Source organism: Chanos chanos, chromosome 16, assembly GCF_902362185.1.
Source record: "Chanos chanos chromosome 16, fChaCha1.1, whole genome shotgun sequence".
NCBI lineage: Eukaryota > Metazoa > Chordata > Actinopteri > Gonorynchiformes > Chanidae > Chanos > Chanos chanos.
The window spans coordinates 12214520-12228865 of NC_044510.1; the positions used below are offsets into that span (position 1 = coordinate 12214520).

At 43.6% G+C, this 14346-nt stretch overlaps 2 protein-coding genes across 2 annotated transcripts; both read left to right on the forward strand.

Annotated features, from left to right (window-relative positions):
• The first annotated feature begins 380 nt into the window (after positions 1-380).
• On the forward strand, positions 381-6992 carry poldip3 (polymerase (DNA-directed), delta interacting protein 3). The gene is made up of 10 exons (XM_030793575.1): positions 381-448; positions 1512-1615; positions 2097-2527; positions 2875-2934; positions 4836-4922; positions 5090-5317; positions 5714-5791; positions 5914-6043; positions 6379-6445; positions 6761-6992. Exons 1-10 carry the CDS (start codon positions 381-383, stop codon positions 6978-6980), a joined length of 1473 nt encoding a protein of 490 aa, XP_030649435.1. The 3' UTR covers positions 6981-6992.
• Positions 6993-8850: 1858 nt separating this feature from the next.
• Positions 8851-13849, forward strand: rrp7a (ribosomal RNA processing 7 homolog A). Its single transcript, XM_030793811.1, has 7 exons — positions 8851-8911; positions 10364-10506; positions 10898-11023; positions 11197-11320; positions 12080-12177; positions 12458-12665; positions 13658-13849. Exons 1-7 carry the CDS (start codon positions 8851-8853, stop codon positions 13741-13743), a joined length of 846 nt encoding a protein of 281 aa, XP_030649671.1. The 3' UTR covers positions 13744-13849.
• The last annotated feature ends 497 nt before the right edge of the window (positions 13850-14346 follow it).

Below are 14346 nucleotides of genomic sequence, written 5' to 3' on the forward strand. Positions count from 1 at the left end.
TACCCGTTTGTCCGTGTTGTTGTACCCTTTTTAGTCATATTGCTTGTTACACATACGTACTTATGCCGGTGTTTCAAATCTATATGCCTCAATCGGTAAATTCTTGGTTTTCGGCCAAATCCATGGATTGGACAGACAAACTTTGTCATTGACTCTCATCTTTGATATCCGTTCGAGAGTAGTGCGATCGGTTACTGTTTATCACTTCACCGTGTTTGAGCGATTAATATTTGTTCAAACAAAGATTAAGGTTTGCGACTTTAGCCTGGTTTACTATTTTGATCCTTCGTGGCTACTATATCTTGTTTTAGGACCCTTGCGGCGCCCACCCATTTCAGCGCTCTGCGCATGTGCAGCATCCTGGACCCGACGCGAGGAAGATGGCGGATCTTTCACTGGACGAATTAATACGCCGACGCAATTTTAATGCCAAACCTGCCATTAAAAGGTATTTCCTTCTTAATCTGCTGGCTCGTTAGGCTTTTAACAGCGCCGAAATCAGTTTGGTCGCTTTGCTATATCTTTAATATATCAGAGAATTAAGTACACTGAAATATTCTGTCGTGTAGAGTTCAGAGATAACGTTAGAGCTAAAACACCCGCTCTCGTATTGACTGCTCATTGGGTAAAAAATTGTGCTTTCCGGCAAAGGCATGCAGTAAATTGGCCTCTGATTCGCTAGAAACTGGAGCTAGCGACTAACTATAGTCGATTTGCCTAGTTAATCGTTATTGTTTGGTCGTTGTGTATTACTTCGTAGCCTTGGTTGCCTTTGATTGGCAGTTTGTTAAATTCGCCTGCGACAGTTGTTGCCAAATAGCGAATGCAAGTCGCATAATACAGGTGTGTAGTAGTCATTCATAAACATTTCTTTTCGCATTGCAAATTATTGATTTGTCAGCAGAAGCATGTCGTAGATTTATACAAAGAAAAATCGTTCGTCTCGTTACAAACACCTGATAAATGAATCGATCTTTTATGCCCTGCTGCGTCTACTTCAGCCACGCGCATTGTGTCCAAACTATCGTTGACGGAAATTAAAGCGTGTGTAAAATCACACAGAAAGTCACAGTGTGTGTGTTCATTGTATGTTTGTAAGGGCAAATGCACAATGAAGCAAACGTGGAACCCGTGGAACGTGAAAAGTAGGATGCGCGTTCTCCGTTTCCCATTCCCCATACAAATGATTTTCTCTCAAGCAAACGGTTTTCCAATGCGTTATTGTAAGCCGTCTTTTTCATGCAGTAGCTGCCACTGTGGTCGGTCAGTAATAACATGGTCCTTCTTTTAGTTTTCAGAAGTTAGAGTCCAAGTCAGTGTAGCACAGGGGTAAAGGGAACACAGCAAGTCAGATCAACAAACGTGGATCTGATGTGATCAAAAAAGATCAACAGCGTTGTTATCATCCTTATCATTTTATGAAAATCTTCTCCCTTCCCTGCCGTCAATATCTGGGATGTGCTCTCTGACTGCGCTCTGAAACTGTCCTGGTCTCTCCCTCTCTCCCTTAGGCCTGTGTTTGGGAGGGGCGCAGGAGTGGCGGGCAGAACATTTGACGCCAGGCAGAAGATTGGAGCGGGTGACGTCAGACAGAGGTTAGGAGGCGGAGGAGGAGGTGGAGGAGGAACAGGTAATGAAACAAGCACACTCCCAAAACATACCTCTCCCGTCTTCTCGAAATACTGTGGTACCCTGAGATTGAGTAAATAGTTACGAAGCATACATAAAGCTTATTGGACCATGCTGCTCAACACTCAACACTGTGTTTTGCCATCTCTACAGAGAGAAATGCTAGATAAAGCAGTGAGGTTTCAAAAGGTAAAGAACTTGGGCATTTGCATCCTCTGGCATGGACATGTTAGACAGAGTTTGCCTTGATGACGTGTGTTAAGGTTGATTTTGTCTCCTGTTAAAATGGCGGGAGTGCAGTTTTCCCCTGAGGGATCTCCATTGCTTTGCAGAGAGGGAGAGAGAAAGAAAGAAAGAGTGATGCACGGTGCCTGTGTCAAACATCATTTTCTCTCTCTCTCTCTCTCTCTCTCTCTTTCTTCTGGTCACATCCCCTCCATTGTTCTTACCCTCTTTCTCCCATCCAGCGTTCCAGATTAAAGATGCCAGGGAGAAGCTGGCACAAAAGGACGCGCGTTTCCGTATCCGCGGCAGGGGAGGGGGTGCCGCCGGGGGTGTACAGGACGCCCGACAGATGATCAACTCTCGCAAACAGCAGCAGGGAGGCAACGCCCCTCTGAGCGCTGCGCAGACGCAGGCGCAGATGCACAAACCCGCAGCCGCCTCCGGTCTGCAGACGCACATCGCGCAGATTCAGATTCAAAATAACAACACAAACGGCAGACAGTTTCCTCCCAGCGCTCAAGGACTGAATTCACGAATCAGTGTAGCTCTGCAGCCGGGAGGCGGGATTACCAAAGTAGTGGACGCACGCGATAGGCTGAGCCTAAAGAGGAACATCACTTCAGCACCCAGTCAGGGGTCAGTAGCACCACTGAAGATCACTAAAACCATCCAGGTAAGAAACAGACTCTGTGGAGCTGCTGGAAGCATTAAAGATTTAACATGACGTTTGACTAATGGTTATTTGTCAGCATTTGTAGTATATACTAATATATCAGTTAACTGTTATTAACTATCATTAAATATTCTATATAAGATTCTGTCTAATATTTGTAGCTTCTTGTAGCATCTCCTCAGTTTCGGGGGAGTTACCAAGAAATTACAGGAGTTATTTTGAATGCCTCGTTAAACATTACGTGGCACTGGCTTAAATTGATTTAGACTGAGATCTTAATTTATGTTCAGTCTAATGAGGGATTATGACGTCAGGTGTCTGATTATAATCTGGGTCTGTGTGTGCAGCAGAGACCGGTTGGAATGACCAGCGGGATTCGCGTGAACGTCCCCAGCAGAGGAGCGCAGGTGAGAGAGCGTCTGTGTGTGTGTGTGTGTGTGTGTGTGTGTGTGTGTGTGAGAGAGAGAGAGAGAGTTTTGAGTCTCGGCTTGGGAGGTTCTGTTTTGCTCAGACAAGTAAATGAAACAGCTGAAAGGAAGAGGGTTTTAATTCAATGTGAGAAAAGACTTTGTAGTCAGAGACCGCTGTAACAGATTTCTTAACGCAGGGTTTCTAGATCTTTCTGACTTGTATATGCACAGCCTGATTATGTAGCTGTGCAGCTCGTCAGCGGGCAGTCAAAAAACAAACCTGTGAAGGGTCGAGCATTCAGCCAGTACAGTAACGTATGATGCCGTCTTTTGATTCTACAGAATGACGTGTAAATATGCACACGGGAAGAGCAGTCCTGGGACCTGGCTCGACTTAGTCAATAGTTTACCTCACGCAGACCTTTTGCTGGAGAGCAGCTGTCCTTGACAAAGGCCGATATACACAGAGTGTCTTGAGTGGTGTGTGAAGACGCAAATCGTTTCTCAGTAGTTTCTCATCGGGGCATCGTTCTGTGAGAAATAAGACGAGTCCTCGGAGGCTCCTCTCCGCCCCATAATAGTCTCAACTTTTAAACTTCCCGTTAGAAACATATGCGTGTGTCAGTGGTGGCCGGTGAGCTGGAAACAGAGGAGGAACAAAGCTCCCCTTTAAATCTATCAGTGATTTCAACCCGCCCCCATTAATCCACCTTAATTAACAGTAAAACTAATGATTCGCAGAATAATCGACGCCTAAATAGAGTAAATGATTACCAGTGTAATTTCGTGACGGTAGTATTTCTCTTTACTGAACTGTGTAGCAATTGTTATACCCACACGATCTTGTAATTTGTGGATAATTGTACTTTTCGCTCTCTCTGCCCGACGTCAGGGAATATTAATGTCAAATGCGCTCCTCTGATTCGCAAGATTCTCCCGTTTAAATGCTAAGGAAACGCCGCGGACTGTCTGAAACTTGTGCGCTACAGTGAAGGCTACAGCGTGAAATTGTTTAACAAGGATGGCGATTATCTGAATACATACTGGAAACCCAATGCCTCAGTGTGTTTTACATTGTAGCTTTCTTGTGTTACGAAATTCAGATTTTAAAAAAAAAAACGGAAGTAAAGTTATAGAAATCTGTCTCAATTTCTGAGAATAAACTTTTAGGTTGGAAAAAAACAGGATCTTTTATCTGTAAAATGCGTCAGCGTTGAGTGCAATGCACAATAAAGTTTAGCACTAAGGCCTCAACTAGTTTGCAAGAAAAAACAGTAATCCTATCACAAAATGACACTAATAATCATCTACTCTGTTTGTGCGACTGGCGTAAATGATTCTGCAAATCATTAGTTTTATTGTTAATCAAGGCGGATTAATGGGAACAGGTTCAAATTACTGATAGATTTAAAGTGAAGGTTTGTTTCTCCTCTGTTTCCAGCTCACCAGCCGCCACTGGGGTGTGTGTGTGTGTGTGTGTGTTTGATAGGAAAAAAGATTGAGAGGAAGACTGTATGTGATCAAAAACAATTAAAGCACTGCACATTTACTTGGATACTCCAAATAAAGAAATCGTTACAACTCGTTACAAGTTGAAAATTCATTCTAGAATGTTCCATCGGGAACAAGCAAATTTGGGCAGTAATCTCAGTCTTTTCTCACGACTTTATCAACTAAGGTGAAAAAGGGTAGACTTGGACCTGCCCTATGTCTAATTCACACAGAGAGAGAGAGAGAGAGAGATGGAGGGAACGGTTTCTGGGTTACTTTAAACACGGCGTTTTACCATCTGGACACCGAGCAGAGCAGACACCCAGAGCAAACACTTATCGATGCCCACCGTCGGCTGTAGGTTGATTACTGTGTCCAAACTTGTGCCTCTCTCTCTCTCTCTTCAGGGCCTGTCCGGAGGAGATGATGATGATGGTGTCATACCCAACAAAAAGATGAAGATCACTACGTCCAACGACCTGGCACAGACACGGGTAAGACACGAGGAATCGAGGCAAAGCCAGTATCCCAGTTCAGGAGGGATTTTAATGCAGCGCAGTTGTAAACCTGTACATGTGTGTAAGCTCAACCAAAATAACAATAGAAGGAGTTTATTTGTTTGTTTGTTTGTTTGTTTGTTTACGTTGTCTCTCCTCTGTAGCCCGGCACTGTGGGCTCTGGCTTCTCCATGTCTGCACCGATCACTAAGGTGGTGAAGAATGATGCGTACACAGCCCCGCCCCCTCCTGTTCCCGTGGCGCCCACGCGGCCCAGCGCCGTGGCGACGGCAGCAGCCAGGTCTTCGGCCGCTCCCCTACCACCCGTCTCCAGGACACTGGTCAACCCACAGCAAGGAGGGGATACCTGTGCTGTTCCCACACCTCCACAGGTAAGAGTTTGTGTGTGTATGTGTGTCACGTAGATTTGGCACTGACAATGTTCAGTATTCAAAATATCATAAATATTATGACTGCCAACCGCACCCCTCCCAGCTCTGTGTAAATCTGTGTAATTGTGTACGGAGGACTAAGTGTACTTCTGTGTGTGTGTGTGTGTGTGTGTGTGTGTAGTGAGGACTGTGTCAGTAGTGTGTGTTTGTAAGGAATAAGGTTTATGGCTTGTATTTGGTTTTGGAGTTTCTCTGTAGACTCATACTGTGAGGTAGTGTGTTAGCGAGTGGCATATTTCATAATCATGTATTTTCTCTGTCTTTCTGTGTGTGTGTGTGTGTGTGTGTGTGTGTGTGTGTGTGTGTGTGTGTGTGTGTGTGTGTGTGCGCGCGCAGTCTGCCTTTAGCCCTCTGGAGGGCACGAAGATCACCGTTAATAACCTACATCCTCGTGTCACTGAGGAGGACATCGTGGTGAGTAACCCTACAACAAACGCTATCGCTCAGCCACACACACAACACGCTCACACACACTAAAGTAACTCTTACATACACCTGACATTTCTCTGTGTGTGTGTGTGTGTGTGTGTTCACAGGAGCTGTTCTGCGTGTGTGGGGCTCTGAAGAGAGCTCGGCTGGTGAAAGTGGGGGTAGCAGAGGTGGTGTTTGTCAGAAAGGAGGATGCAGTCAGCGCGTACAGGAGATACAACAACCGCTGCCTGGATGGTAACTCAAACTCCTCTGATTTTAGTGGAGAGAAACCACCTCAGTCCACGCTGTGTCGTGCCCAATCAGGCTCCGGTGTCCTTGTCTGGACTTCCTGCTGGTTTGTGGTAGAAAACAAAACAAAACAAAAAAACACACAAGGCCTTTTAATCATGAGGAGTTAATGTAGATTGGTCCTGACGTTGGAATGTGAAATGAAGGATGGCGCCGTGATGCCATAATAGAATCAAGTGGATTCCAATAGAATGTTTGACTTTGGACACCGTGGAAATGTTGCTATGGATACCTTACTCTGATGGAGTAATCTCTCTCTCTCTCTCTCTCATTCTTTCTAGGTCAGCCAATGAAGTGCAATCTTCACATTCAGGGGAATGTCATCACTTCAGACCAGCCCATTCTGTTGTGAGTCTCTTTCTTTCTGTCTTTCCCTCCCTCTCTCCCTCTCCCTCCCTCTCTCCCTCTCCTTCCCTCTCTCTCTCCCTCTCCCTCCCTCTCCCTCTCTCCCTCACCTTCCCTCTCTCTCTCCCTCTCCCTCTCTCCCTCACTCTCTCTCCCTCTCCCTCTATCTCTCCCTCTGTTACCACCTAATATTTTGTCTGGATTTGGAGATTAAGAAAAAAAACTGTGTAACAGTGTCTCACCCTCTCCATCTCTCTCTCTCTGTCTCTCTCTCTCCGTTTCTCTCAATCTCTCTCAATCTCTCTCACGCCATCTCAGGAGGCTGAGTGACACGCCTGGTGCTTCTGGAGGCGGAGCCAAGAAAGACGGCCTCCCCGCCTCTCTGTCTCGCTCAGGCGGTCGTGCCGCCTCCTCCCAGCCCACCCCCGAGGTGGACCCTCAGACCATCCTAAAAGCTCTGTTTAAATCCTCCACCCAGAGCCCCACCCCCTCAGAGCCCCCCAGTTCTCAGGCCACCGCCTTCCGCATTAAAATATAACACACACACACACACACATTTGTACATATTGATCTACAGCTGGGAAGTTCGTCGCCTGCCTCCGAATCCAGAATTCTAACTGGTTTTTTTATGTCTACCCACCACTGGAAGTCATTTTAGCTAGAAAAAAAATGCACACACTTGTTTCTAATGGTTGAGATCAGTCAAGAATTTTTTAAGGATATGGGTGGTGAAACCCAGCGAGAGTTCTGGATTTGAGGAGGCCGAGCTGGGAAAAAAAAAAAAAGCCTTGTTCTGTAGAATTCGTTTTCATTAGAACTAGACACAAAAAGGTGCATTTTTGCAGTAAACTCAATACACATTTTGGTTGATGTGAATTCATCGCACCTTCGTTGTAGGTCAAAGAGATATTTGAAAGTGGACTGAAAACATGCCCAAACGTGCGGTCTGTCAGACATGTAGGTTTTCATGGAAGTCCATTGTTTGTGGTGGAGGCGTATGTTTTTAAAAACGTATGCGTCACTACGGACCAAGCGAAGAACCACCGACCTATTCGTCTGTCTGTCGCTTTTATTCGCAGTCGGTGGGAAAATCAGAGGGAGGGATTGTAAGACGGGGTTCCTAGAGTTGAAGGGAAAAAAAAACGTTTTTGTGTTTAAGAAATAGTTTATCAGTCACACGGTCCATTTAAACATCTCCCGATAGTTCACATTGAACGACAGTTTCTCAAAGAATTACATTATTTGTTTGTTGTTTCCTCACCTACGTCCGTTTTTTTTTTTTGACTTGCGCTGAGATGGGCCATCACAGACCGCAAAGACAAATTCATGAAAACGTTGTACGTATGAAAACGGTGGTGGGTATACGATATCGACTGTAACAGACTCTTTCGTTCTTTAATGCGATATTCGGTTTGCCCGTGCTCTTCTCTGTTTTATTCTTTTTCTTTGTAACGAGAGTGATCTGTGTTTATTTGACCGTTTTTTCCCCCTCAGCTATTTGACTTCTCAGCTGAAGACTAACGTTGACCGACTGTCAATTACAAAAAAAAACAAAACTGTCTGTAAATGAACTGTTGTTTCTACAGCTGTTGAATCAAACCGCTGTGGTTGGCAGATGTCTCATCGCTCTTCAGTTCATACCTGTGCTCATTTCTCAAAGTAAATGTCTTGCTTTATACATTCAAGTGTCCGTGTCGTCATTTAAAAGCTTTGTTTCATCTTACCTGTTTTAACTTCATTATAGAAATTCAGTTTTATTTTAAATTTCCTGTGTCTGCACTTCGAGTGAATTAAGTAAGTGTCTCATGTATGAACGTGGCCGTTGAAGTTATTGAGCTGAACTTTGTGGTCACGCTGTGCTGTAGCGTTACGTCAAGCAAACTAACATTTGAAAGCGAGACAAAACGTATTTGATAACAACTAGATCCATATCCGATTGAACTCTATCTCTTTGTAGTTTGAAATGCTCCACAAGGACACACAAGTCAAATATTGAAACAGAACACAGTCAGAAAAATTAACAAATTATGTTAATAGATGTTTTCAGATATTTACTGTTAGAAACAGTGGTCATAATTATGATTTAGACTAGTGGTTCTCAGCTCCTGTCCTGGGGGCCCGCTGTCCTGCATGTCTTTGTTTTGACTCTCCTGAGCTCAGGACTGACACACCTGATTCCACTGCTAAATTAATCATCAAGCCCTTGATTAGCTCAATTAACTGTGATAATGAAGAGTTAAAACAAAGACGTGCAGGACAATGGCCCCCCAGGACTGGGGTTGAGAATCACTGGTTTGGAGACTAACATCTGACGACACAGCTAGGTGCGATAATAATCGTAGAACTACAACTACCAGATTCATTATGCTGACTTCCTGTTCCACGGGAAACAGACATCCAAAATGAAGATGGCGGCGTCCAAAGAGAAACATGCGAAACAATCGTGTGTTATTCCAGGAGGGTTTACAGGTACTTATTAATGCACAGCATTTTTCTCAAAAACATCTCACTGCTCTACAGATTACCTCTAGACGTATGGCGATTATTTTCCCAGTTTGAAAGAAGAGTATTTTATCTGTTTTGGAACTGACAGTAACGTACTCCTCAGACACACCGTAGAAAGTCAGGCGTGCTTGGTTGCGTGTGGTTTACTTATTTTACAGTCGTTTTATTTGTCTGTGGCATAACTAACGGTTGGTATTGTTGACAAAAACTGCGTGTTTTTTTCGCAAAGGAATAGGACGAGTGCTTGCTGCCTGTTTACGCCAGGAGTCGCTCCATTCCAAATCTCGGTGTCCTCCCTAGTGGAAATTCCAGTTGAAAAACCAGTAGCCAGTCTATTGGGATGAACTGGTCTCTATTGGTCTGAACTGATTTCAATTGGTTCCAACTGGGTTTTCAGATTCTACTGGTTTGCCCAGTTAAGAATACCAGTTGAAACCATTTAAAACCCGTTCAGACCAATAGAGCCATGGGCAGTGGCTGCTCCACCAGTTCAACCCGGTTGAAACCAATAGGATGTAACTGGTGTTGTCTGCTTTTCATTTCAATTGGAATCAATTGGTCTCAACTGGTCTAACAAACCCAATACCTGCACTTGGTGAGAAAGTGCTGTACATTGAGAATGCACTCAAAAATAATGAAATGAATTGTTTGATTCATCAATTAACAACGTACAAAGGGCACTAAAGAGAATACATTGGGTTTTTTTTTTAAATGTCCAGTCATTTGTAAAACGTTTGAACCATTAGTGTCTCTTTTAAAAATAAGTGTTTTTAAATTGAACATGAATTCATATTCAGTTTAAAAACACTAATTTTTAATGTTGTATGTTGCTTAAAGAAAGTTCTCTGCCTTCCTGCTGGTCAATTTTTATTAATTATATTTTGCCGGCTATAACTGACCAAAGAAGTGCACACCCTGTTTATTTGTATTTTTATTTGTATTTTTGCTTTCAATGAAACTTCTAAATATTTTAAGAAGCTATATGGCTTAATATACTCAAACGATGAAGCTGGAGTTTGTATGTCTAGTTTCAGTCCGTGTTTCAATAATAAAGCTTGTACAGTAATCTGTGAATATATCGAGTCAGTTTCCTACACTAAGATCGTTCTATCTTAGTGACTATATTTAGATGCGTACCGTATTTGCACACGCAAAGTCATTTTATTGACAACTTAATTGCTTTCACACTGAGCTTGCATGTAGCTGCCGGGGATGTCTAATGGACAATTTTATGCATGCATTACAATATGATGGTGATTACCCGTTTGGAACCTGTTCTTTGCGCTTGTACATCCTGTACCGTCTACAGTCCACACTCACGCACAGCCTTGGTCTGTGTCTTTATGCAGTAGAGTTAATAAGTGAATACAGTAGAGTAGCGTTTGTGAAATGAATGTGTCTCTCTCTCTCTGTCAGTATTATGTCTGAAGTTCAAGTCTGACAGTCCCACACACCACCAGCTGATAGTGAAAGAGCACAGAGTTCGTGCTGAAAAATCCACACAAAGACCTCTCAACAGAACCCTTTTTGTGCTCAACATCCCTCCGTACTGCTCCCAGGTAATGTTTATGCGTCGCTATGGTAACTGTCTTCATTTATGGTTGGTTGTTCTGAAGCATATATATATATATATATACACATACATACATACACACACACACACACACACACACACACACACACACACACACACACATATATATATATATATATATATATAAATATATATATATATATATATATATATATATATATATATATATATATTTATTTACCTCTCCCTTTCCCACTCATTGATTGCTGTTAACACTTTGTCATAGTGGTAAGGCAGCGAACCCAGTAACTGCAGGTACTAATGATGAACCTGGTAAAGAAGTGGTCGGAGAAGGGAAATTGTGTGGTCATAGATTTGACTGTTAACGTGAAATGACGTGCACCCGTTTTTTTCAGAACGTGTTAAAGGAGTTGTTCTCACGGTTTGGACCCGTTCAGTCGGTGGAACTCTGTGAGAAACCAGGCGCCTCAGAATCCACAGAGCCCAAACTGTCCAAGTATTTCACACCAGCAGAGAAAGAGGTACTCTTTTACACGCGCACGCACGCACGCACACACACACACACACACACACACACACACAGTCACACTCGCATGCAATACTTTGATCACGTAAGCACAAGCAACGAGAAAATATGAACAGCGGTCATGTTTAATTCCCTGTGTTCACTTTCTGTGTTTTACTATGTTTGCAGGGCTTTAAAGTGGGCTATGTCGTATTTAAAAATGCCTCCAGCGTAACAGCAGCTGCATCCCACCCCCACGACGAGCCGCTGATCGTCTGTACAGAGGAGAGGCCTGTGCGGACCGGCGTTCAGAGTGAGTCACGCCCCTCGTTCAGACGCGTTATAATCCACGAACAATAACGCGCCTCTGTATCGCTTTCATTTCAGTGGGTAATGTATTATGTCTGCTCTATTCAGCTGCAGGCTGGTATGTCAAAGGTATTTGTTCTAGTAGCAACACTAATACAACACCAGGCTCAACTGTAATGGGATGTCTAACGGAAAGATGGGGGGGGGGGGCAAGTTTCAAGAAAGCACTTAGTTTTTCAAGCCTTTGGTTTGGGTTTATATACAGCATAATAAAAAGAGAACCACACATAAAGGTAAATGAGGGGTTACTGAATTATGTTATGTTGTTTTGGTTCCAAGAACCCTAGTAATTATACTGGTTTTGGGCAGCCCGTGGCCTAGAGGTTAGGGAATCGGGCTTGTGACCGAAGGGTTCGATTCCCAGGACTGGCAGGAAACAGCCATGGCTGAGGTCCCCTTGGGGGAGCCCTAACCCCCAACTGTTCCCCACTGTGCCTGGTGTGTGTGTGTGTGTTCACTACTGGTTTGTAAGGATGGGTTAAATGCAGAGGATAAATTCACTGCTCACTGTTCACAGTGTGTGTGTGCGATCACAGGATTCTGTTCTATTCTATCTGTGAGAGCTGGTTACTTCTCTCAGCTGTGGTATTAAATGGTTAGAATAATAAGACACAGAGCGAGGGAGCGAGGTTACCTCAAACGTGTAATGTTGTGTGTGACAAAACTCTGTGTGGTTTTTTTTTTTCTGTCTCTGTTTCTTCAGAATGGATTCATCAGTATACACACTCTTTCATTCCCCCCGACCAGCTGCAGGAGGCCGTCGACTCCTTCATGAACGACTACGACAAGAGGAAAGAGGAGGTAACCCTTCTGTCTTCATCTCCCGGTCGCTCTTTTAGCTCTTCCTTTTTTTTTTGCTCTTCCTTTGCTCTGTCTGTGGCGAACTCCTGTACTTTTCACGGTGGCTAAGTCCTGCAGGAGAGTGTCTAAAGCTCCGGAAGGTTTAGAGTGAATTTTGCCGTTTCTGAACATCAGAGAAACAGATTGCCATGCTTATTCTCCATACTTTCTCTCTCTGAATGTCATTTCTTTTTTTCTTTTTTTTTCCCCTCCGAACACACTCCTGTTTTTAATCTTTCAGGAGGAGGAGCGTCAGAAGCGGGAAGCGGAGGAGCAGGCGGAAGACGAGGAAGGATGGATAAAAGTCACTAAAGGAGCGAAAGGCGCCAAGGCCCGCCCTCACAGCGAAGCAGCCAATCAGAGAACGCTCCAAAAGGAAAGCAAGAAGAAGAGACGGAAGGAGCTGCTGAATTTCTACTCCTGGCAGCACAAAAACACACAGAAGCAACGTGAGTCAGCAATAAACCTCCCTGTCCGTCTCCAATTTACTGAACTACCTCAAACAACGGCTAGTTTCACTCAGGAGCAAACCCAGACCAAGCCCAGCTGCGGGGAAATGAATTCAGTACACTGTATTACTTACTATATAAGAGAGACACACACACACCCTTTTAGGGGCCATAAATGGGGACAGGTGAAGATAAATAATTGAAGCAAAGCTGTGTTGGCAAGCTCGCTGAGCATTAGCATCGTAGCATCGTTCCTCCTGAGAAAAGCAGTATTACCCGACAGGCTAACGGTGTCCCACTATTAGTCCAGCTAAAGAGAGGGTTCAGGTCTTTGTGTTATAGATGTAAAGGGTTCAAGTCTTTGTGTTATAGATGGAAAGGGTTCAGGTCTGTGTGTTATAGATGGAAAGGGTTCAAGTCTTTGTGTTATAGATGGAAAGGGTTCAGGTCTGTGTGTTTATAGATGGAAAGGGTTCAGGTCTGTGTGTTTATAGATGGAAAGGGTTTAGGTCTGTGTGTTATAGATGGAAAGGGTTCAGGTCTGTGTGTTTATAGATGGAAAGGGTTCAGGTCTGTGTGTTTATAGATGGAAAGGGTTCAGGTCTGTGTGTTATAGATGGAAAGGGTTCAGGTCTGTGTGTTTATAGATGGAAAGGGTTCAGGTCTGTGTGTTTATAGATGGAAAGGGTTCAGGTCTGTGTGTTTATAGATGGAAAGGGTTCAGGTCTGTGTGTTTATAGATGGAAAGGGTTTAGGTCTGTGTGTTTATAGATGGTAAGGGTTTAGGTCTGTGTGTTATAGATGGAAAGGGTTTAGGTCTGTCTGTTATAGATGTTAAGGGTTTAGGTCTGTGTGTTTATAGATGTAACCCATAATCCACTAAACTAAGCCAGTCTTTTTTAACCACACAGTTTCATTATGAAGAACTGCTGCTAACACTCAGGTTAATCAACTGACATCTTCCTCTTTTTTGTTTTGTTTTTTTCGTCCAGATATTGCTGAGCTGAGGAAGAAGTTTGAGGAAGACAAACAGAAAATTGCTCTGTTGCGAGCACAGAGAAAATTCAGGCCGTACTGACGGAGCTGCCCCCCCCTACACACACCTCTGTTCATCTCTCTTCTCTCTCCCAACTTTTCCTTTGTGTCGTCTGTTATCAGTAACAATACAACTAAGAGACCAGTGAGATTTGTGGTGGTTTTTCAGACCCTCAGGATGTGTCGTGAAATACTGTTACAGATATTTGTCAGTTTACATTATTGACGTAACTTTAAACATCATACAAATCAAGGATGGTGTGTGCAGACCATTGCTCCTATAAAAAAAAACACAAACACGCACACACACACACACACACAGACACAAATTTGAACCCACTTACTTGCCCAGAACCCATTTAACAATCATATGGACAAACAGTGGCCTCATATAGACAAACATTGGCCTCTCTCAGTTTAAAGTGGCAGAGGACTTTGAGTGAGTGACAGTTAATTAACGGAGAGAATGACTCTTACATTAAAAATGACTGTTTGTGAAGGGGATTAATTACTCTGTAATCCTCTGCTTTTTGGAGCAGCTGTTGTATTTTAAATGGCTGTACGAATGAAAATACTGAAATACGTTTTCTAAGAATAAATCCACTGGAATCCTTTTTTGAAGTTGCCGAAAGAACGAGAACGAGAG

What these genes read in the sequence shown, in the direction of transcription:
- poldip3 (XM_030793575.1), top strand. Translation starts at nt 381, where the DNA reads ATGGCGGATCTTTCACTGGACGAATTAATACGCCGACGCAATTTTAAT. An exon ending in TCACTGAGGAGGACATCGTG is followed by an intron (nt 5,792 to 5,913) that starts GTGAGTAACCCT and finishes GTGTGTTCACAG; the next exon opens with GAGCTGTTCTGCGTGTGTGG. An exon ending in TCAGACCAGCCCATTCTGTT is followed by an intron (nt 6,446 to 6,760) that starts GTGAGTCTCTTT and finishes ACGCCATCTCAG; the next exon opens with GAGGCTGAGTGACACGCCTG.
- rrp7a (XM_030793811.1), top strand. Translation starts at nt 8,851, where the DNA reads ATGGCGGCGTCCAAAGAGAAACATGCGAAACAATCGTGTGTTATTCCA. An exon ending in TGTGCGGACCGGCGTTCAGA is followed by an intron (nt 11,321 to 12,079) that starts GTGAGTCACGCC and finishes CTGTTTCTTCAG; the next exon opens with AATGGATTCATCAGTATACA. An exon ending in CAAAAACACACAGAAGCAAC is followed by an intron (nt 12,666 to 13,657) that starts GTGAGTCAGCAA and finishes TTTTTCGTCCAG; the next exon opens with ATATTGCTGAGCTGAGGAAG.